The 22,656-nt window shown below is 41.3% G+C and overlaps 1 protein-coding gene across 2 annotated transcripts in view; it reads left to right on the top strand.

The window, feature by feature from the left end:
• The window catches only part of CtBP (C-terminal binding protein), an 81,712-nt gene that overhangs the window by 50,804 nt on the left and 8,252 nt on the right, over positions 1–22,656 (top strand). Inside the window, exons 1-7 of one of the 2 annotated variants that reach the window (XM_071599042.1) lie at positions 7,472–7,542; positions 7,918–8,552; positions 10,098–10,226; positions 14,376–14,598; positions 17,929–18,053; positions 18,141–18,240; positions 19,055–19,186. In XM_071599042.1, coding sequence (XP_071455143.1) covers positions 8,355–8,552; positions 10,098–10,226; positions 14,376–14,598; positions 17,929–18,053; positions 18,141–18,240; positions 19,055–19,186 — 907 coding nt within the window. In that variant the 5' untranslated portion in view covers positions 7,472–7,542; positions 7,918–8,354. Of the gene's footprint in view, positions 1–7,471; positions 7,543–7,917; positions 8,553–10,097; positions 10,227–14,375; positions 14,599–17,928; positions 18,054–18,140; positions 18,241–19,054; positions 19,187–22,656 lie in introns of those variants that run through there. The other variant, XM_071599041.1, reaches the window with a different exon arrangement.

The raw sequence follows: 22,656 nt of genomic DNA on the forward strand, positions 1-22,656 counted from the left end.
GAAGATGTTTTCTTAAGAAGTATTGCACAATGGTATAGTGGCATCGTCTTTATTACGACCAAGCATACATAAAGATGATGAAGCTTAACATACGGAAAATCTTGGCCCACGTCACGAGTCATAACTTTGTCTTACCCCACGCAATTAACTACTGCTTAGGAATTTTGCGTTTGTTCTTATGTACCCACGTCCAAAAGTCTTTAAATGATTTCATCTATTTATGGGAGAGATGTGGGGTTTTTGAAATTCTTGAATCGTGCGCTTCGTATTCCGAAATTTAAGTGGGAATATGTTCGCAATCGTGCATTGCGTACACATTTAGAGAGTGAGGAAGTGTTTGTATCGTGGGCATGGTTTTTTTTCTTACCTTCCCCAACAGGTCCTGAAATTAACCGAGTCCCGCTAACGGTTATCAATTGCAATTTTCACTGACCGCAATATTGCTTTTATGCTTCTGGGGTTTGAGCTTCACTCGCAATTAATGCTTTTCAAAGGCGTATGCGTCGTAGACCTGTTTCCTCTCTCAGACTCTCACTTGACGCCCCCCCTCCCCCCCACCACGTTCCATCATCGTCGAGGGGCGGGATAAGACAGGCTGTTGAGTATCTCGCCCCCCCTTCTTTTGTTTTAATACCCATCGAAAACTTTACGCCGACTCCCTTCGATGGGTCGAGGGCGGGGGGGTTAATCAGGTGGGTCTTTCCATGTGATAACGAGATGATGAATAGGTCCGTGATTAATTAATTCGCCTCGCAACGTGTATAAGCCGTTAGGAGGCACTTAGCCGTGGATACCGCGGTCGGAGTGGAGAGAGAGTCACGCTACCCTTAAGGGCTGCTCCGGCGGGGAGTTAGGAGGAGGCGGCGGGGAAGGGAGGGAAGGGCTGTGGTAAGGGGTTGAGGGGGGTGGGGGGCAGGGTGGCGAGATAAGTAATGCGTGACTCGTGCTTTTTCTCCTCCTCCCGAGGGGCACGGTGCAGATAACACAGCAATATATTTGCAAAGTTGAAACTTATGTAACCGGGCCTCCGCGCGAATGCAGTGTGCTCTTTTTGTTGCCTCGCCACGCCGAGTTCTTCATGCTCGTGGTGTTTTATTTTCTTCATTTTTTTTTCTACATCGCGGCCCGTGCAAGTTCCCACGCGTTGCGACGTTCCACCCTCACCCTCCCATCAAATTTTCCGTTTCGTAAAAATTACGAATTTCGGCCCGTTAACTTTACATGAGGGAGACGAGCGGTGAATGTTTTTCGGGCCGTGCTTCCGTCCCGTAAAAACCTCCCGGCCATTATGGGAACGGCTCGCTTACCGCTTTCTCGAGTCAGGTACCGCCATAGTCGCACCCTCCCCTTTCCTCTCCTCGGTCCCCTCACCTCGATCCGACCCTCTAACCCCACCCCACCCCCTCCCCTCTCCCTCCCCCACGTCCAAAGGGTGGATGGAGTCGGATTGTTGGGGGAGGGGGTTGCGGGCGGGCGGGGTTGGACGTCGGCAGCGGACGTATCTCGCCGGCGGCTAGCTCGCTCCCGACCCCATCGCCGATCCCTCCCCCGCACTTCTTCGCCCCCCTCGCTGTCCTTCCGCCACTCCCCATTCCATTTCCCTCTCCTCGCCGAGGAGGAGTTCTATCGGATCCGTGGGTGGGGCTCTGGACGCCTGCGCGGGTGGGGGGGACTTGCGGGGGGGGCAGGGAAAGGAGGGTTTTGAGGGAAAAGGGGGAGAGGCACAGGTTACGGTGGGGATGGTATGGATGCTGATTAACTGTCGCAGTAAAAGGGGATGATGTCGCACTTTCCCTCCACCAGGTCCCCTTCCTCCACAGATCGCCCCTCTGCCTTCTTCACCTTACCACTACTATTTTGCTCTTAATCTTTCTTTCTTATTTCTCTAGGCGCACAGGTACTGTGGTTACCTTCTCCATTCTCTCTCTCCAAGCCTCTTTCTCCCTCCCCCTTCAATTCTACCATAATTTTTTTGCCACTTCCGTTACCACCCCTGCCTCTCTTCCTGAGAGTTTCCCCACGCCACGCACCAAAATCTCATCCTCTCCGCCTTGCCGCCCCATCTCCCAGCCATCATGCTCGGTGAAATATGCCGTAGACATGAGCAACCTCCGCCCCATCATCTCCCCTTCGTCCCATCACCTCCTTCCCCCCCATGCTTTCCTTTTTCTTCCACTTCTTGTTCCGATTCCGGGAGTGAAGGGAGCTGTTGGCGACGGAGGAGGAGGATTGGGGGGGAGGAGGGATGTGAGGGGTCGTGGAGGCACGCGACGGTGAAAATGTCCTCGGATTTATTGCTTCAACTATCAAACGTTTCGGGAGGGAAACTTTTGTCGGGGCGCAAAACATTTGCAAACTTCGTCGAGTTTACCGTGCTCATTCCCCGGGAACTTTGGTGGAATTTCTCGCTGTCGCCTCGGTGGAAAATTCGTCGGATGGAGTTTGGGGGGGTGGAGCGAGGTGGAGGACCGGTAGGCGGGGGCAGGGGAGGAATGGGGATCGGTCGTAGGGGTGGCAGCGGATGGGTTTCCTGGGAGCTTGATTAGTGCATCATTATTTAGTCCCGCCCAATGCCGTGCGTGGCAATGCGTTTGCCGCGCGTTCCCGACAACCCTCCTACGCTCTTGCCGTCGTACATTCATCCCTTGTCGTGCAAGCCGGGAGACAGGCCGGCGCTTTTTTCGCGTGCTCAGCTCCACCCGTGTAATGCTAACTTTTTTGTAGTCCCTTCATCCTCGTCCTGGTGTGTACGGACCCCGCAGGCTTTTACTAAGCGACGAGATAGGTGCTCGCGGCCCTTTGCACTTAAATATTCTGTCTTTTTAAACGGACGCTAATGACTAGGGTGATAGAAAAGAGCGTGGCTAAAATGTCGCGCATTGGCTTGGTCGATGGTTTAATACACGGGCCGCGATCCGTCCATCTTCATGCGAGTGTACTGGAGGAGGGCGTCGAGCTTAAAGCAATCGATAATTTTAAAGCCAACCTGGAATGGGGGCTGCCGGAGAGATGAATTAAAGGCGAAGATAGAGAGGCCAATGCCTCGCGCGTTCCCCTGAAACCGGGCTCTTTCCCGCTCACCCGTAGCTGGAATCGGACCCTCGCCACCGCCAGGAGAAACGTTTTATTTCGACGGCGGCGGCTCGACCTCGGGACTTCCCCCGGCCTCGCGCGTCATCGCCCGACAACATCTCTTAAGGGGCGACGTTCCGTCTGTGCACATGCCTTCACGGAAACCATTCTCTCGACATCCTCTCCCTCTTTCCGCTGGTCGCCGCTCGTCAACACGATGTTAAAGTAGAAGACTAAAGGGATGGAAACGGGATCATGGGCGTTGGGCGAATATCTTGTTTTTTTTAATCCCTCCATCCCCCATTCGGCCGCCTTCTCTTCCTCCGGGGGGAGTACTCGAAGTCTCCCCGTTCCCTTAAACTCCCCTCCCACCCACGCCATCAAACTACTTCACCCCACCCCACCCTCCCACTTTTCCAACTCTTCCCAATTGAACTTCCCCTCTGCCCCTAACTTCTCTTGTTGGAACTTCTATCCCATGGCGTCTCCCTCAACTCTTCTTCTCTCTCCCCACACTCAGTCCTCCCCCTCTCCCCCTGCTCTCTCTCGTACCTCTCAATTCTCCCATTCCTTCCCTCCCCCAGGAACCTTTACCTCTCCCGACCGTGCCCCCTCTTGAAACCTCGCCCACCAACTCCCCCATCATTCCGGGAGCCGTGATAGCGCGGGACCCCGCACCTCAACCCCCCTCCCACCCCATTGCTTTGACGCCTCTCCCACCCTTCATCAAGGCCCACACAACTCGTACAGATCTTTTGTTCGTCCTCCCGAAAACCTTCTTTTTCACCCATCTTTCCCTCCCGCTCCTCCCCCCCCCATAGTCCGCCCCTCTTCTCTCGCACCTCTCAAAATCCCATCCTCCTCCCGGCTCCTCTATCTCCCGCTCCTCTTCTGGGGTTGGGGATGTGAAAGTGCTCTGGGACTCCGGAAGTTTTGGCGCTTGCAAGGGGGGGGAAAGTAGCAGAGGAGGTTGCGTTGGTGGGTGGAATGGGAAGGGAAATGGTGAAGGGGAGTGGGTGACGAGATCAACTTCTCTGTTTTATTTTTACTCCCATTTTATCCCTCCTTCCACCCGCCTCCTCTATTCCCCAACCGCTCCTTCCCCCCCTCCCCCACCCCCGACCAACTACTTTCCGGAGTTTCGGAGAACTGTAGCCGCGCTCTCAAAAGCTTCCCCCGCCCGGCCTCCTGCCTGCCGCTCCGCCCCCGTTCCCTTGTTACTCACACCCCATCCTCCCCCCCAAACTCACTCATCCTCTCTCTCCCCCTCCCACTCTCCTCTATCTATCTTTTAAGTTTTGAGGAGTGGGGAGGGAGGTCGTGGGGTAAGGAGCAAGGCAGGGAGGGGGGGCGGGAGTGCGTGTGCCGAGCGCAACATTTGCGCTTTATTCCCCCGGCAAAACTTGGGGCGGGTAAGTCTCTCTCTCACCCCGTCCCGCGTCCCCACACTCAACCCCCAACCGGCGTTAGGTCGGTGTGGGTGGTCGGAGGAGGAGGAGGAAGGAGGTCGGTTCGGGGATGGATGGCGGCGGTGGGAGTTGGGCGGCGTTTGGGAGAGGGGCGGGTTCCCGAGGAAGAACTTCTTGGCTGACTTCGTCGTTCTAACAACTAACTCCGTGCGCCAACTTCATCTTTTCATTTTTCCCCCTTTTTTCTCAACTCCCACCCAACCTCTTTTTTTCCTCTTCCTTTCCCTGCGTCCCGTTGTAGGACTGCCTTTTTCGTCCCTTTTTTAAAAATATTTTTTCACCACATCTCCCCTCGCTCTCCTCGTCACCGTTTCTTTCATTTCTCTTTCTCCATATCCCACTGCCGAGTTATTGTGTCTGTTCATTTCTGGTTTTCTTCATTTTCCGAGTTTCCCCCATGCTCTCAACCCCCCTCCCCCCCGGCTTGACATTTTTTTTATACTCTCTCCCAGCCTCTACTCCCACCTCCCTCTCTCCTCCCCTTTCCCCGACCGTGGTTTCCCCCACACACTCCTTCCTCCGTCATTCGAGATCCCTCCCTCCCCGCGATCCCCCATTCCCCTCGATCGCGGGACCAGCCAGTGTTAACTCGCTTTGTTCCGCCTCTAAATGTTTAATCTTTCCCACTTTCCAGCGAGGGATCGGGAGGTGGAGGAAGATGGGAGCGGAGGGTGGGGGAAAGAGTTTTGAGGGGCGGGGTGTGGGAGGTGACGTGAGGCCGGCGGAGTTTAGGTAGGCGAGTTGGCGGGCGGGGGAGACACAGAGAAAGCCCCCCCTCCCCCCGGGGTTTCTCCACTGCCACTCCCCCGCCCCCTCTCGTTGCTCCTCCGGACGCAAGGCGACCTATTCCGGTTTATCTCCCGCCCGTCCCCTCCGCCTCCTTGCCCGATACCCCACCTCTCTCCTTCCCCCTTTCCGCCCCCTCCCCCGGTACAACGTCCCCATCTACTCCTGCCCGTTCTCAACTCCCCCAGCTCATTGCCGCCCTCACACCCTTCCCTTTCGCCCTCCCCCCTCATTGATCGCACCTCCCCCTCCTCACCCCCAAACCCTCCCACATTGATCGTGCTCCTCTCTCTATACCCTTCTCTCTCTCTCTTTATCTCTCTCTCTCGCTCTCTCCCCAACCTCTTTTCCCACCCCATCCTCCCACATTGATCGCTCGTCTCCCTCCCCCGCCCCTCTAAACCTCCCGTCCCTCGCTCTCACTCCGCATGGACGGACAACCTGCGAGGCTGACGAGTGATCGAGGGTGAAACGGGGAAGGGGGGGAGGGAGTTGTTGGGTGTCCAATGGAAGGGGCAAGGTGGCGGTAAATATCTCTCTCTGTATGTATATATATATATATATATATATATATATATATATATATAAATATATATATATATATATATATATATATATATATATATATATATATATATATATATATATATATATATATATATATATATATATATAAAAGTATATGTGTGTGTGTAAGGGGAAGGGTTTTGGGAATTAGGAGGGTGGGTTTGGACGGAGGAATTAGGGGAACGGCCGTAGAGGAGCGAGTGCGAGGCAGATAGGGGTGAAAGAGAGGATCGGTTCGTTCGGGAGGAAAAAATAAAGACGGAGAAGGGTTGGAGGGCGGCGGTGGTGTGGCAGGTTTTTGGGAGTTGGCACATGCGCAGTGAAGGAGTTTGCTGCTCCGTTGCATCGCATTCCCTGCCCGCCTCCGATTACCTTTCCCTCCTCCCGTCTTCTTCGTTTGACTCTCCCTATCTCTCCGCCACCGTCTCCGTTCCGTGCAAGACTGCCTTTTTCCCGCGGGCGCCAACGCACACATTCTCCCGCGCGCACCTTTGCGCTACCTTTCGGGGGAGTCGCGCGCCCATTGCCCGTGTTTTGTTTTGCATTCACAACCCCCCTCATCCCCCCCGTCTGTGCCGCCAACGCCTCCCTCCTTCCCTCACCCTCCTGCACTCTGGGGGGAACCGTTGTTTGGCTCTCCCGCGCGCGCTCATGTCTGCACCTCTCCTGCCCTCTCGCGCGCCGTCTGCGTAACTCACGTGCTTGCCGCGTATTAGACAGCGCGTTCATCGTCCGATCCCACCGCCGCCACCACAGCCTGCCGCCTCACCTTCGCGAGTTGTTGTTGCCGCTGCTTTGCCGCCCCTCCCACGCGGAGGAAGCGGCGGAGGCATCGGTCCTCCCCTCGCCCGCCCCCGCCGTATCACCAAACACACTTCCCCTGGTCTTCGGAACCCCCCCGCCATGTCCTCCAGTCCTTCCACTTGGAAGCGCGCGATGTGAAGAGCTCCAGCTAAGGGTGCAGGGAGAGAGAGAGAGGTTCTCTTCCTCCCTTGGCCCTCTCGTGTCTCTTTCTTCTCTCATTTACTGTACTCTTCCTCATTCACTGTACTCTTCCCATCTCACCCCTTCTTCCTTCCCCTTATCCTTCCTTTCCCTTTCCGGCGTCTCCTCCCCCTTCTCAGTTTACTCCCATCCCCGGTTCTCGTAATGTCCGGGGTAAACTCGAGTTATGACTCCCTTAAATCTGTTGATGTTTTTTTTGCCTCTACCCCAGCCAACAGCGAGCTAGTGTGTGTTTTGGAAATGAAAACTGTTGTAGGGCAGGTCAGTTTTAGAGGTTTTAAAGAGGGGAGAATTATTGAATACAGTTGAGGCATTAAACAACTTGACAAGTTGCGACCATTCTTGCGGAAATAGGGCGGAAAAGGCTCGCGCTTTTTTTCTGAAACGCGAGGTTAATCTCCGCTTTCGCCGTGAGAGATAACGAATTGGGCGTTAGTGTGTTCCCTTGGAGGAGCTTTTTGTAGCAGATAGGTAGATGGTGCTCTATGAAATATATTTTTGTTATACTACGATGAACTACAGTGTTATCTTTCGAGTTCGTGCCTGCGATCAACGACCTTTACAGTTGTTGGCAAACACAGTCAACGTCTTCCTCTCCACCTCCACTTCCGGGATCAGAGATGCCATATTTTCCTGACCTTAGGTAAACAATTTCATGTATAAAATTTTCAGAGTATTGTGGTATCGGAAATCGTTAAGCTTCCCTTAAGTGAGTTTTGCGTCTTTCTTTGAGAGTACTCCAAAGAATAAGGGATTTGCGTGTACCATCTCAAGTGAGTTATATAGGATTAATTCACGGAATCTGCCGAAGTTGAAAGGTTTGAGGTCCTGTTGTCAAAAATTATTGCCTTGAAAATATTGATCCTCGCGAAAGTATTTCAGTGGCGGGAAAGTTCGGCACGTGTGTATTCTTAAGTAATTATTTGGTGTTATTGGGTTTGATAAAAATATCCATTGTAGCCAATTAGAATTTCTCTCCGGTGCATTTGATTAAACATTTCTCTATTTTTATTTTCAGGCACAAAGCCATTGTGATGTGATGAGGCCGAAAGCGTGGGCAGTGTGACCCATCATCCCTCGTTTCTTCCTTCGCTTGCCGGTGTCGGAGATCCGTCCCTCATCCCCACCTCGACGAGTCCGCCGTCTCATCGTCGATAGCTACCCCTGATCTCAGCACCCACGCCTTCGAACACACCTCGCCGCACCAACGGGTATTTCACCGAGGGTGTCACCGCAAGAGGGTGTGATCTCCCACCATCTCGAGCGCGCCCAAAAAAATCCCCCTCCCCCGCCTTCAATTCTGCCACAACGGCTCGCGGGCTCGTTAGTGTGGAGGCCATAGGCACCAGCGCCGAAACACCCGCTCCCTCACGGTGCGGGTAGTGCAGAAGCCCCCCCCTTCCCTCCCACGAAGGCAACCCCCTCCCAATCCCCACTAGTTCTGTTCCCGCCCAAATGGACAAACGCAAGATGCTGCCCAAGCGGCCTCGGATGGAGAACCTGAGGGGCCCCATTGCCAACGGGCCCATGCAGACGCGCCCCTTGGTGGCGCTCCTCGACGGCCGTGACTGCTCCATTGAGATGCCTATCCTGAAAGATGTGGCCACAGTTGCTTTCTGCGATGCACAGTCCACATCAGAGATTCACGAAAAGGTTTGTTTTGGCTTTTATGTGCCTCCCTTGTAAGTGGCAGGTTCATTATTTCGAATACCAAGATTAGCTTTTCTCTAATCATTGTTTCAATGTTTGCAATGCAACTCTGTAATTCCACATAAATAGGTCTGCATTTTATATTTCCCTTAATACACTCAAGAGGCTTATATGAAGACAAGGAATGAGTATGTTTTCCTTTTTGTTCTGTTTAATTCCTATCTACATGTATTAAATAAAGTTATTTCTATGAAATAATTTTGCCTAATATATATTTTATGTAAATATTGGTAGTACCCTAGTGTAATGTATGATGTTTAGTTCAACTTTATGTCGCAGTTAGTAAGGTGTTTACTGCAACTACTGGTGTAAAGTTAATTGACATTTTAATATCCTTCATTTTACTTAAATTTTTTGTTTAGCTTTCTTAACTGTCAATTGTAATGGTTAAATTATATGTCTAGTGGCATGTGGTTTTTTGAATGTTGGTAAAAATGTGTTAAAAATCCATGAATATGTTTTTTGCAAAATTTTCCAGATTTACTGCTCAAAACCATATGTACCACAATTAGCATTACTTCTTTATATTTTATACAAGATTTACTAAATTATTACCAATTTCAAATATTTTTTATCTTGAAAAAAGTGTGGTGCATCTTTATAAAATGTCAACATGGCCATTTTCACCAAAACTATTCAAATCTCAATAAAAACTTAAGTTTTTGTAAATTATTTTTACAAAATAGAATTTTTGTTTGTCTCAGTGGCTCGAATAGAAACGACTCATAGTCCTTAGAAGCCAATAATCAGCATTTAAGTTGAACAAAATTTAATTTGTACATACTGGAAATGCGTGTATGCTTTGATAAAACCATAAACACAGTAATCAACCTGAAGGTGTTGAACAGTTTTAGTTCCAAATGAATGTTGAACCTCAAGAATATGAATTTTCAATTTAATATGTTACAAATAATTTTACTAATGTGCAATTTCTGCCTAATTAGTTCATATTACCTACACTTATGATTATTTAATAAATATTTAATGATTTCCTGGCATGTATTTTCCCATTTTTGTCAATACTCTTGTTTGAACACATTTTTGAGATGGGCAGTTCATAAATATGTCTTGTGGCATTTTTCTGACTTTCATCACTTAGTGTTTTAAATGTTGTTTTGTTTTTGTGCCAGTAAGAGTTGTATCCAAGGAAGGGTGAATATGAATGATATTTACTGGGGGCAATCTAATGAAAACCGAACACCCGCCATAATGCACAGCCCGCTAACAGCTAGAAGCTAGCATTTTATGTATTGCTGTGGTAGGAGAACTGCATAGTGACAACTTGCAGGTGCATGCAGTTGTTGGGTTATGCGCTTGTTGGTGCGTGGACTGGTTGTTGGTAACGGGTGCTCGTTTTTTATTTGACTGCCCCTGTTATGATATTTAAATTATTCTGATGTTTTCAGTTGACTTTAATTAGTAAATATTCATTATGGGAACTGTCGTTCTATTTTTAAATATACTAAGCTAGTAAATGTTTGTTTTTAGGTTCTCAATGAAGCAGTCGGTGCTCTAATGTGGCACACAATCATTCTGACAAAAGAAGATCTGGAAAAATTCAAAACATTGCGTATCATCGTCCGAATTGGCAGCGGTGTGGACAACATTGATGTCAAGGTATGCTACAAAAACTTATTTCAAGTTAATTATTCTTACTATCTGATTCACCCCTAAAACAACTGTCATGTCATCCATTCTGTAATGGTATACTACCTTGATCAAAAAGTTCCCGGAATAACCACCGTGTGGCGCTCCCATCGTTCCGATTTGAGTTCTGTTTTTTTTGTTAAATTGGTACATCTGTTGTTGATATTCCCTTTAAATCTTAGTGTCATAACTTGACATTTGCAAAAGTTACGTAGCCAAGAGTACATCTATCTCTGTGTGTGTTGGCGATTTTTTACAATTTCAGAAATGGATTTAAATTTGCAACAACGAACTTGTATTAAATTTTGCGTAAAAAACGGATTTAGTGGCGCACGGACGTTGGAAATGTTGGAAAAGTGTTTCGGCAACGATTCTCTAAAAAAACGGTCGTTTACCAGTGGCACGAGCGGTTCAGAAGTGGTCGTGAGTCAATCGAAGATGATGAACGCAGTGGCGGACCATCGACATCGAAAGTCGGTGAAAAAATTGATAAAGTAAAAGAAATGTTGGTCAATAACCGCAAATTAACCATCAGAGAAATAGCGGAGGACTTGAACATTGCCTATGGATCCACCCAAGACATTGTGGTTAATGATTTGGGTTTCCGTCGAGAAGCAGCAAAGTTGGTGCCAAAAGACCTCAATTTCATGCAAAAAAGAGACCGTGTTGACGTCGCAAAAGACATGATTTGCGAGGCTGAATCCGATCCCACATTCATCAAAAGGATCATTACTGGAGACGAGACGTGGGTTTATGAGTACGACACGCAATCCAGACATCAGGCAAGTGAATGGCGTTCACCAAATGAGCCGAGACCAAAAAAACCACGTCGTTTTCAGTCAAAAAAGAAGGCAATGCTGACGGTTTTCATGGATTACAACGGTGTAGGGCATCATGAATTTTTGCCAGAAGGCCAGACAGTAAACAAAGAGTATTATTTGGGCGTTATGATACGTTTGCGTGAAGCAATTCGCCGAAAGAGACCAGAAATGTGGGCAGAAAACTCGTGGATTTTGCACCAATGATAACGCACCGTCGCACAGTGCTATCATTATTCGTAATTTTTTGACGAAAAATGCAACAAATACCATCCAACAGCCACCGAATTCACCTGATTTGGCTCCCTGTGACTTCTTTCTGTTCAATCGAGTTAAAAAACCATTACGGGGAACGCGTTTTAGCAGCCGAGAGGAAGTAATGGAAAAATCGCAGGAAGCACTGATGGACATACCGAAAACCGACCGTAACTTTTGCAAATGTCAAGTTATGACACTAAGATTTAAAGGGAATATCAACAACAGATGTACCAATTTAACAAAAAAAAACAGAACTCAAATCGGAACGATGGGAGCGCCACACGGGGGTTATTCCGGGAACTTTTTGATCAAGGTAGTATATTTGAAATAGTAATGACATTATGCAGAGGGAGTGAATTGCAATTTTTTTGCAACTTTTCAGTAGCATTAGTAATTTTAATTTCTTGTAATAATTTGTGGCATAAATTAACTGTATTGGAATTTTCATGTTGCACACTTTAAATGTGTTCTAATTTGATTAGTTTTCATCATTTGCCAATGCTATGGATTGATGTGAATATTGTTGGAAATGTTAATTATTACTCTTCTAATTTGAAATGTTCTTCATCTAATTACAGTTTACATTTAATTTGATGGAATAGTATTGCATTAGTTCATTTAGGTAATCCTTAAATTTGTGTGAGGAAAAATTAATGCTGAGCTAATACCTGGGAGAACAGGACCTAATGAATGGCCCTGCATGCCTCAGAAATGACCCTTTATCAGGAAGTGATATGGAAAGATCACTGAAAAATTGTCCCTGAAATGTTTTTAAAATTGCTTAACAGGCATTTGTTGAATTAATCCCCCTCCTCTCTGAAAGCTGTGGCTGGGCAGCATGTTATTAGGGCTGGTGTTGAAATCTGAGCACTTCTTTCTCTCTGTTTCCCACCCACAGAGGAGCAGTGTTTGGTACCTCATTTCTCATTAGCCACACTTCCAAGGGCATGTGCCATTCTGAATTGAAGTTGATGCCAACATATGAAGGCTGGTAGAAGGGGGTCCAAACAGGGCATTTTTTAGCCGGAAATATCCAAAAATCTACCCACAGTTTTTTGCATTACCTCTTTGAAACCCTAAGAATACTAGCAGTAAATAGTCACTCTTTTAGCTGTGGCCAGGGACATGTCATGCTAGGCATCAACAATATCGAAACCACTCACATCTTTTTGGTAACTATTGTCATCTTAATAAATTTCAATTCTGGGCAAGGAATGTCCTTAGTATTTTAGAAGAGAGATGTATTAGTCTAATGTAGAAAAAAATATTAGTACAAAAAACTGTCCTATAAAATTTTTAATGAAAATATTTGAGTCAACAGATGCTTCACTGCCTTGTGAAAATAATATCAAACAATAAATTGTTTTTAGAAATTCATTAATTAAATGGTTACTGAATAAAACTTAGAAAAGAGGAGTATTGGAAAAATTATATCTACAGGTATTTGCTCATTATTTTTTTCTAAAATCTGTGACACCCATTTCGCCTTAATAAGATATTCACTTTGCATATTTGACTCGAACTTACACTCCAAAACAAAATTAGTCTTCCATGGAATATTAGGATAATGCTTTAATAAGTGTTTGAATTACCTATGCGTTTTAAGAGATGTATGCCACAATTTGCCTTTCAGTTATTTATATTTAATTAGAAGTAAATGATGTTGTTTAAATATATGCTGTATTAATCAACTGTACTTTGTCCATAATTTTTCAATTTTACATATGCAAGCAGAATTGATAATATTAGAACTCATTAACTGATTGAGAATGATGTGACATTAATTTAATTTAATTCTTATGGTCACCTTCTATAACAATTGATTGATTGTGTTACCATTTTATTATATTAATAGCAAGATATTTCAATGCATCAGTGAGAAGTATTACAAATATATTGTTTCTGTGCCCTGTAATTATTTATGTTGAAAAGTAATTTTGGGTAATGAAGCGAGAACTGTCATAGTGATTGAAATCCAGTAAACCCATTTCTCTTTGTCATATTCATAAAAATTTTATAGCTAGTGGAATATTTTATCCTGGAGCATTATTCTTGACCACTTACAGTTGTCACTGAAGAACTGTTCTTCTTATCATGTGTGCTTTTATTATTGCAATAAAAATATACTTGACTGTCCCTTATTGGGATGTCTAAGTAATTTCATAGGTGCCATATTCTGTGCTATATTCTCATTAGCCATCTATTTAATACTCAATCCAGTATACAAAGTAATCATAGCTTAAGGCCGTAGGTAATTGTTATTCCTGAATGGATACAATATTAACAAGATGTACCATGACCTTCTTGGCAAAGAAAGGCATTTGGAACTTAGCCAATGGAATACCAACTTTAGGGATGGAATCCTATCACAGATTTCTCACTTTTTGATTGGAGGAAACTGAAAGTTTATTTTTCTCTTCTGTAATCAATTTCAAGGTTTTTAAATTTTGTTCTCTTAAATATACATGTAATAATCTTTCATTCATCTTCCCCCCCCCCCTCCTTACAAAATATACATAAAAGTTTTAATTCTGAACAATATTAATATTGATTATCCTCAACAAAGAATGAGACAGTGAAATGTAAATAACTGACTAAAGTTAAGATAATCAAATAAGTCAGTAACATGTAAATCAGAAAATTGGGGCCTTACTGTATCATTAAAGTTATGCTGGTTTTGTGCCTAATTTTGAATATTTTCCGTATATTCTTTATAATAATTCTATTTGTTCGGAATTATGTCTTCTTTAGTGTAGATTCCATTGTTGATTCACATTGTGTTTGATCAGTGGGTGAAGTCATTGTATTTTAGATTTAATCAATAGCATTAAGCTATTCCTTCCGGAGATTTTACTTAATTTTCATCTCTAACTATAAATGACGGAACAAGCATCCACAAATATTTGTTGTTTCGGTACACTTTCGCAAAATGTATTTGTGCTAAATGGATGATTAAGGCATTCATACACCCTACCCTCTAAAACAATTACTTGAAAAATACGGCACAGATTTATTAACAAGTGCATTTTATTTTTCTTTTTAGGCCGCTGGTGAATTGGGTATTGCAGTATGCAATGTGCCAGGCTATGGTGTGGAGGAGGTTGCCGACACAACACTTTGTCTCATTTTAAATCTATATCGGCGCACATATTGGCTGGCCAATATGGTACGAGAGGGAAAGAAATTCACCGGGCCTGAACAAGTACGTGAAGCAGCTCAAGGATGTGCAAGGATACGAGGAGACACACTGGGCATCGTTGGGCTTGGTATGTATTCACACTTGTTTAATGTTAAGCCAGGGTTGATGATGCTTGTGGTATTATAAAAAAAAGTGGTTAGTGACGTCTCACTGCCGTCAATGTTCATGAAAAAATGGGGTTGATGATAATTACAGTACACTTTGCTTGACTAAACATGACTTGCCTTCCAGAATATATACAAATGACCATTCTTAATATTCTATTTTTGACAACACAAACTACCTAGGATATAATTTATTTCATAGCCATTGTTTAATTTAATATATGTAATGGATTCAGGGCATTTTGATTGGCAATTAGGTGTTGAAGACTGTGGTAGAAGGAAGAACATTGGGAAAATGAGGAAGGGGTAGGAATAGAATAGGGATGCCAGATGGAATGAATGGGGAAGATATATTCGGAATGAAGGAAAGGCTTTCAGTAGTGCCGAATTAAAAGCTGTGCTTTTTGTTAGAGAGGCAAGTAAATGTATTTCTGTACTATTGTATAGGCTGTGTCCATCCAAAACCTACCCTATCTGGTGGAATACCAATAATAATAAGAGTAATAATAATAACTCAAAGAAAATGCATGAGAAAAAATAAGGGAAAGACAGCTATTTTGAAATTTTTTAAAATTCATGTGTATCATAAATCAGTGCAATTTGCAGCACCATTTGTTCAATTACCCAAGGATTTCAAATCTAATAATATCGAAATAATTGTATAAAAATGCATTATAGTATATACATTAACATGACAAATTATCCAAGCTCATTTTACTCATTAGCAAATATACGCTGGAGATAAATACACTTTTATGCCACAATAAATCTAAATGTTCATATACAGTATTTTATTCTTTGCACATGTAGAAGTGGCGGAACAATATTTGGTTTTGGTAAATGAAATGGAGAAAGTTTGCTTAAACTTTTGTTTATAATGCAGTACTTAAAAATGTAATTTAAGTAATGCAATGTATGTTAAGTTATGAAGTTATGTGCTAAAATTTCATTCTTATACTTAGTAAGTTATGTTATGAAGTTATATGCTAAAATTTGATTCTCAACCTGAGAGTAATTAGTATTCAATATTATATTATCATTTGAATATGAATGGCATAAAAGATATTAATATAATACTGACTACTTAAGTATCAGGAAGATACAATTTCCTGTGAATATTAAAATAACCGCCATAAGATTGGTAGAAAATAAGAAGCTTACACCAATGATCCTCGTAAGAATAAGTGTGAGTTCACTTAATGTCATTGGGAATCAAATCACCAGGTCTGATATCCCACAGTGAAAATGTTGTTAATTTTATTTTGTGTATAAATACTGGCAATTTACAAGACCAATATCAGGAGCATAACAGGCTATGTACGGGTTCACAGTTATACACTTTTCTCCAGTAAACTAATTTGTTTACTATATATAAGTAATATGCACCTCATAAGCTTAAACCTGGTCATTTAGCGAGCAAAAATAAGGTTTGGTAATGGTGAAAGAATCATTGAAATAACATGTAATTAAGGAAGTGTGTACCTTTTCCTGAAATATCTAAGAGAATTGCTTTCCGAGACACTTTCCTCCTTCAAAAGAGGTCATCTCATTGCATAGTTAATTCTTTGAAATTCATAGACTGCAAAAAATTAAATGTATGGCATCTCCCCCATGTGTTTTAGCAACCTTCATTCCGGAATACAAAATCATTTAATTTCCAACCCAGATATTTATAAATTAATTTTTTGTTGCTCAGAACTCGATATGAACATATCTGTTAGATAGAAAGGATTTGACAGAATAAAAGTGACTCATCTTCGGAAAGAAGATATCTTGTCTACGTAAACAATGTGGTAAGGTAAAATTGGCACATAGATAAATGTAAACAATCCAGCAAAGCAACTTATTAGCACTTGCAATTCTTGTGGTCTGGTTCTTAAGATTTTCAAGGGTCAGCCTGGCCTGGGTTTTATGGTCATGCCAAAAAATAGGAATTCCAAATGTTACTCGGCAATAGTTAACATATAGAAATTGTCGCAAATAACCTGTGACATTTCAACCAAAATTCTTGCTTTCAGGGTTATTTGTGGGGAACGTATCGTACAGTGGGGAATTTGAATTTTATTGTAGTCCTTGATTTGATTTGACGAAACAGTTGACAATCAGAGATGATTGATGTGCTATGGATTGCCTAAACTGCTTCCCCACAGAAACAAATGACCCATCAAATGCATAAATTTGCTCATAAATTACAAACAACAGATTTATTTTAAGTGTAAATCATGTAGCATAAACTATCTCTTGGGTAATCTGGATTCTGGATATGTGCCTCTACTCATTATATCAGGCTTCTACTGTATTTCGGGGTTAGGTGGTAGAAGAGAATCCATTGTCTCAATATTGCCCCAAAATAAAGACAACTGTCCATCTATTTATTTCAAAGTATTGTGTGAACTTCTAATTTATTTCTTATGTAACTTCTGCCTGTCTTCATGCTGTTAAAAACCAACTCCCTTCCTCTACCTCATTTTCCCAACGCACTCCCTTTTATCACAGCCTTCAACATACTACTACCCTTCAATATTTCATCTATCCACTTTCCTTCCCTTCTTCTAATTTCCTCCTGTGACTTTCTCCTTTGCCCACCCAAAATGTAAAACCATGGCATTTGTCTTCCTCTCTCTGTCAAACTTATTCTCCCCATTCTTCCCTACACCCACATCTCATCTATGCTAAGATACCTTCACCTTTAACAACAGGTCTCAAAGACTTCACTAATATTTTCTTTAAATCATTACTTAACATACCTGTCAATTAATATAGACAATACAGACATGCATATGTTCTTATATCTTTTAAAATTAGATTTTTCATGTGTCATATCAATATATCTAATTTTTTTGGACTTTGTATAGAGTGATAAAATATATATTTCGACCCTTATTTCATATTTTTCTGAACTAATTAAAAAAAAATTCATTCAGCATTGATGGAATTTCAATTAATTGATCAGGAATTTAAGATATTTTTTTTGTTCTTCTTCCATAATTCTTTTTTAATGGTGTGGTAATTTATTTGTGTTTTAATGTATAAATTGTTTTGCTCCATTACAAAGGCACTTCTTTGTGATTTAAGTAAACTTAAATGAGGACGATTAGAATTTCATTTGAATGATCATGATTACTTCAATTTTTAATTGACATAATATGATTGAATTCAACAGCTAAGGCCTTGCTAGCAGGAGATGGGTATTCTAAATGATCATTGGAGTTATGTTTGGCAGTACTGTTTAATGGTATGCTTGTTATATTCTTTAGGTACAACATTCTAACTTCCTGCCTTATATGTTCTAGGTCGAATTGGTTCAGCTGTTGCATTGAGGGCTAAGGCATTTGGATTTAATGTCATATTCTATGACCCATATTTACCAGATGGAATTGAAAAATCATTAGGATTAACAAGAGTGTACACCCTTCAGGTAAGGAGAGATGTTTGATGTGTATTTATGTTGAAAATATAGTAGTTAACTTGATGAGTAACATATTGTATATTGGCTTTTTTCCAGGATTTACTATTCCAGTCCGATTGTGTTTCACTGCATTGCACCCTCAACGAGCATAATCATCATTTGATCAATGAGTTCACAATTAAACAAATGAGGCCAGGTGAGTAAAGGAGGTGGAAAATTTGATGTTGAAAAATTACGTGATTTCAATGCATCAATCGATGACTTTTACCTTTAATTCAAGAAAGTATTAATACATTTTTGGAGCTATTAGAGTGTTATTTAGGGACGTTCTGTTTGCTCTGAACTTATCATATGCTTATCAATATTTAATGTAAAGTATAGTGTGGCATGTGTTATGGGTGGCCAATAGACCTAGTCTACTATAACCTTGTGGGGAAAGAATACACCAGGGTTTCCGTGTTCTAATTCTCTCCTTCCCTATAATACCTTATATTCGTAATTTCCAAGCCTCTTTCTTCTCATAGCTTAATTTATCCTCTCACCATTGTTTTGACTGTACTTTGACCATTTTATTTTATTTGCTAAGTGATCTATCTATGTAATCATTACTTGGTAATAACCAGATATTTTTACAAAAATTGTTTTCCTATGTTTACCTGCTCTAAATTAACTAGCTGAAAGTAAAATGATTCAAAATTGTGAGATTTTGTAAAAATTGCAACACACTCATCATACATGCAAATAACTAATTATGCTTGGCAATTACAATGAATCATATTTGACTTGATATAAAATGTTGAGGAGACTCATTTACTACTTCCTGTGGTTGTTGTTTCAGCCTTGTTCTAATCTTTCAAAGTACTCGCCATTTGCTTGTGATAGGTGAATCTTAGGTGAACCCTCAAACGTTTTTTGAATACCGGGTTCACATGTGTAGTCTTGTATTCATGAATTTGTGTAAACCCATGTAAATATTAAAAGCTCATTTGAATTATCTTTTGCTTTGATAGGAGCATTTCTGGTTAATACAGCTCGTGGAGGACTGGTTGACGATGACTCTCTTGCTACTGCTTTGAAGCAGGGTCGCATCCGAGCTGCCGCCCTTGATGTTCACGAAAATGAGCCCTACAACGTCTTCCAAGGTAATGCATAATTAACGTGTTTTCAGCTGAAATTTAAAACTTAGGTTTGATTTTTCTTTTTTTTTTCTGATAGAAATTGGAATTTTAGCCATAAGTCATCCCTTCTTATCATCAGCTATTGATTGAGTGAAAAAATTAATTTAACTGCTTTCCTATTGTTAATTGCCATAGTAAAATCTCTTTTGAAATATTGGACTTGGAGCATGGCTAGTTTCTAACTGTGGAATTTTGATATAATGGGAGCTCATAATCCCTAAAACAATGACTCACTATATGGAGTTCTAGTCATAATTGATAACAATTTTATCGTCAGTTGTTAGCTAATTCCTAATAATTTTAGGGAGTATAGTCATCCTGCAAGTATTTTTCTTCATAGAAACTAGTTAATGACCTGGGGAAATATAAATATTGATTGATTATATATTTTTATGATTTTGCACGATTTTCATAGCAAGCATCTCTTTTATGGGTAAAAAATATTTAATGGTCGATCTCAGTTACTGACCTAGTTTGTTACCACAAACATGGTGCATCACTGGCTTGACAATATATATCATACCTTGGAATAGGTTGAAAATTTATTAATGCGCTTTATAGTTTACTTTTTCTTTTAAACTTTAATTTTTAATTTCGTAAGTTCATGTTGAATAACGGCATGATGCTATTTGTTGTATCTTTTTGTAATCGTATATCTGCCGCAAAACTACTGTTACTAAATATGTTTTACGTTAGCTAACACCACAATGCAAAAAATGACAATTGAAAACCTTCATTAATGACCACGAAACATATACCTAATGATCCTTTGTGAGCAAATTATGAACAAAGACTTTAAACATTTCAAATTTCAATTCCACAGATTCTCACGCTTGCTTGATATTTTCCTTTAACTCCTACATTAAAACAAACAAAACCTAGATTATATTTGAACATTGCTGTCTGCTAAATGGTGATGTTAAAAGATAACATATAACCGTCCAAATTGAACATAACTTTAGTATAGCTGCCAAACTCTTGCTATGCAGAAAGGAAACTCTAAATCTGAAGGTGACTGCAGAATGTCTATCCCAGTTATTGTGATATTTCTCTATATCCTTCACTTTTGGTGGAACATTGTTCAGCAAGATTCTCATCATTAAGGATATCGTATAACAATCCTATTTCAGCTCCTTGATGTAAACGCAGGTGCAATGCAATATACTGCTCTATTCTTATGTTTATTGCACTTTCATTACATTCAGACATTCCATCATACATGCTTGTCTTTTGTTGACTGCTAGTATTTCCTGTTGTTTTGAGTTTCTTTGACCCCATTCACTCATGACTTGCTAGGGTCACTCCTTCCTTTCCAATCATTTACTTTTCCCTCAACAAGGCCATTTTTGGTGATTTGATTATCATATCCTTTCAGCAAAGCTAAATCAGCTTAGAAAACTCTTTCACGGGCACTTTCAGAAATTGAAGAAAACATTTATTAGCCTCAGAAAATGGCCATATTTCCTTAAAAATGGGAATATGTAATGGAAAAACCTAACTTGTGATTCACTGCATGTACCCTCTACAAGAAGAATTCTTTTTCTTAATTAGCACCCTCATTAAATTTCAATGTTATTACCTCAACAAATATAAAAATGTAGTATTCATATTAAACCTATAAACTTCCGAGCATGTGGATAGTTTTTCACCCCATCAATTACATGGGCTATCATCTGATCTCATTGGTCTTAGCCTATTTGTTGAGGTTAGTTATATCTGGCAGTTCTCAAGAGTTCCCCCAACCCATGGCTGCAACCCAAATGCAGAAGTACTATAGGGATATTTTAAAGATGATTTGACCTCTGCATCTTGAACCACCACTGATGTCGTCAACCTTTTTGTTCATTAGGCTGCAAAAAGATTGAAGCTTCAATTAAGCACTTAAGCAAAACAAGAAACCAAATGCATTCAGTCTTATTTAGTTTTTAATAAATATTTATTTACTCTGTTTTTATGTGCATCAAATCTCAAATGGTTTTGAAAGACACGTGAAGAAATGTGAATTTTTATTGTTCTATACCTATCGTCTAGGATATCCCATATTTCAGCAATAAACTGTTAATCTTTACTTCCCCGCCGAATCAAAATAGTTTTATTTGTTGTGCTCTTCTTCAAATATCAATTGATATCCTGGTGTAGGTATTTATTTGGAATGTTTGCCTCCCATTTTGCTGTCATCATATTAGCATAATAGGTGGTTATGGTTGTTCATCAATTGAGTTTTCAGAATTTTCGTGCCCAAAATGGAAAATAATTTTATTGTGAATACCCTGAGTTACATGACATTTTCCGACTGGAATTGTATGGACATTTTGTGTTTTCTATGCTATCCATGCATGTGCTGTACAAATGCCAAGCTTAAATGAATACATTAATGTGTTTAGTTAGTAGAGGTAACACATATAATCCCCTAATTCATAGAACTTCGTTTAGTGTGTTCTTTAATATATATATATATAGTGCTCTCTCGAGTACATATGCTTCTTGTGATATTTAAGATTAGCAGTAAGGATAATCACTTATCCCTTAACCAAATGTTGGTCATGGTTTTTGTTTCCTAGTAGGTTCAGCATAGCTGGGCAAGAAAAGCCTTTCTGAGAAGTATACTTGATGATATTTTAAAGTAATGATTCATGATACTTTCAAATATAAAATTGAATAGTTCATCTCAGTTAGCGAGCAGTTAGGTTCTAACTACTGATACTTTTGAGGGTGCTAACTTTTCATAAATATTTTCTTTTGGATTAAATCTTGCTGGCCAAGAGTATTATTTAAATTGATTTTTTCCTTTATAAGAAGCTGAGTTTATTTCTGTATGCTTAAAATGAAAGAGGTAGCAAATGTTTCTTGTCTTAATAAACATAGTTCAATTGGGTTATTATCTAAGTAATTTAATTCTTTTGAGAGTGGGAGATAATAAGGTAAGTAATTTCATTCCTTTAACAGTTATAAAACGAGAAAATGTGAACCAATGTACCGTGTTGTTTTTAACTGACATGCACTTACTTGTAAAGTTTTCTTGTGCTTTGTCTTATTTTTGCTATTTCCAACTGGAGAGTATTTGTTTAAAATGGTTGCATTGGTGCATCCCATGCCCTTAATTCAGATAAGTGCAAACTAAAATTATTGTGCTCTAAATTGGTGAGAGGAATATTATGTATTCAAATCTTACTTCTCAAATTCTTAACTGTTGCTATCATTAAGTGATCCATTCAGAGAGAATAGTTTGGTGTGCTTGGTTTATGGGTTGTAATATTTTGAGGCATGCTGATATTCTCTCTCTCTTTTTATGACAATGCCACAACTTTCCTGGCATAATGCACTGCATGAGTCTAATGCTTCTACTTCATGATAATGCTTCAAATTGAAAGTGTCAGAATTTAAATTATGCTTTGCAATTGATGCATTTTAATGCAGATTAGCGGATAAGTTAT

This window comes from Hetaerina americana, unplaced genomic scaffold (assembly GCF_022747635.1).
Source record: "Hetaerina americana unplaced genomic scaffold, ioHetAmer1.1.p SCAF_100, whole genome shotgun sequence".
In the NCBI taxonomy this organism is placed as follows: Eukaryota; Metazoa; Arthropoda; class Insecta; order Odonata; family Calopterygidae; genus Hetaerina; species Hetaerina americana.